Source organism: Morone saxatilis, unplaced genomic scaffold, assembly GCF_004916995.1.
Source record: "Morone saxatilis isolate NCDOM2014 unplaced genomic scaffold, NCSU_SB_2.0 Contig9, whole genome shotgun sequence".
NCBI classification, from domain to species: domain Eukaryota; kingdom Metazoa; phylum Chordata; class Actinopteri; family Moronidae; genus Morone; species Morone saxatilis.
Window position 1 is genome coordinate 11,055,943 of NW_023340268.1, and position 1,875 is coordinate 11,057,817.

General features: G+C 39.5%; 1 protein-coding gene across 1 annotated transcript in view; it reads right to left on the minus strand.

Moving 5' to 3' along the window:
* Nucleotides 1-406, minus strand: part of LOC118343184 (phosphoprotein associated with glycosphingolipid-enriched microdomains 1-like) — a gene marked incomplete at its 5' end in the record, with an annotated part of 774 nt that extends 368 nt beyond the window's left edge. Inside the window, 1 exon segment of the mRNA XM_035681939.1 lies at nt 347-406. Within this exon segment, the coding sequence (XP_035537832.1) occupies nt 347-406 (60 nt within the window).
* Nucleotides 407-1,875: the final 1,469 nt, after the last annotated feature.

Consider the following 1,875-nt stretch of genomic DNA (forward strand, 5'->3'; position numbering starts at 1 on the left):
GCTGACTGAGGGACAGAGAAGACACACACTGTTCATGTGAATTGTCCTTATTTGGGTTATTAGCAAAACTGTATAAAATTGTCATGAACATAACTATACATTTATTGAGATAACAGGAATTTGTACACAATAACAAACTGATGCATTTGTCCCAAAAGCTCCCTGCTAGGTTTTTCCCTCAGAGCGTATTGTCTGATGTTGTATGAGTGTTATACCAGTTTTTTTTCCCTTTCTTTTTTAAAATCTTTTTGGTGCTCGGAGCATTGGCATTCACCAAGTTAAAGTGCTGCTGTCTCAAGCCTGGAAACGGCAGTTTGGGGAATAAGGGAGTTTAACACACACTTACCTCATTGTCTGACAGAATGTGGTTGTCGAACCCTGGTGCAGGAGACAGAGGGGAGTGTAACTGGAGGAGGAAAGAACAAAAAGATACATTTAGATATGGCAGAAAGAATAGACTGAGCGCAGAATCAGACGTTTAAAACACTCCTAAGGCTACAACGTGGATGCTCACTTCTCCTGAAAGTTAGGAACATTGGAGGGGTTGTCACACATGCTTATTTTTAAGAATTTCCTGTTGTAAAAAGTACAGGAAAAAGTATCAATACGTAGACTTTATACAGTTTTTCTTATAATCACAAGCAGCTTTAATACTGAAACTGAAGGCAGTGCTAGAGCTGTTCCAAATAACTTTGCACAGCTGCAATTAAGATATAGCTGCAGTTCTTATTGAGCTGCATTACTAAAACATGCTGGTAAACTATTGACAAGTTCTCAAAAAAATCAAACACCTCGCAGAATGTCCTAAGAGAGTGCTTGGTAACAGATCAATAAAGTGAACTTCCAAAATAGAGAAACAGGCGCCGCACTTGCTGTTTTTGCTGCGATTCATACGAAGCTGATGTTGAATATAATCACCCATTCATTAAGAAAATTATTGAGTGAAAGTCAATAGGCAGTGGCAGAGAGTGTGATGTTTTTGTGCACAGCCTCTGCCTTATGATCGATGAGGGAGCCATTAATCAACAAAGCACATCTGACAGCAGCTCCAAACACCTCAGGAGTCTAACAAGAACCTCAATATTGCTGCCAGCGTTCACTAAATAGTTTTTATTTTCGCACACATTCTCTGAGAGGAAAACATTGCTTTTTGTGTTATTTTTCTGACTGGATGTGGGGAATAAATTCAGTTTTACAAAGTCCTTGGCTGGAGGCACCAAGGTTAATGTTGATGCATCTGAAAAAATGGAAAGCTGTTCACTTGTTGAAGCGCAGTACTTGGTGCTTATCAAGGGCACGTCGCCACACAAGCTACGCTGCTATACAGCGTATGAAAAACTGTGCACAGAGATCATCCATCAAGCCGTCCACCCCCGGCTGTGTGTCATAGTATCTTCATGCAGATACATGTTTCTCTGGCATTTTCTCAAAGAGCGTAAATCAATATGATTACTTTATGGATAACGCACGTTTGGAGACATGATTATTTTTATAGATCCGACACACACTCTGTAATGCAGCAGATGCCTTTTTCATTTTGCTTTAATTAGTCGACCAATTAGGCAGAGTGCCCTGGAGGAGTCTTTGTGCGAAACATGGACAAAGGTGACTTGACCCAGTCGCTGCACCTCTGAGTGTGTCGCACAATATTTATTCATCTAATTTGCTGCCTCCTTCTTCCTGGCTCAACTTATCACTGCAAATGTAAGTGGAATTTTCATTAAGTCAGTCACATAGTCAGCAATAAACACAGTATTTAACCTGGGTTATTACAAATGGACTTTAAATTTAAACTTTATTTTATGCATATTAAACTAATATAAAGACCTGTAACACCATGTGGACGTGTGTTTATTTTGTGTCTATACACATCGA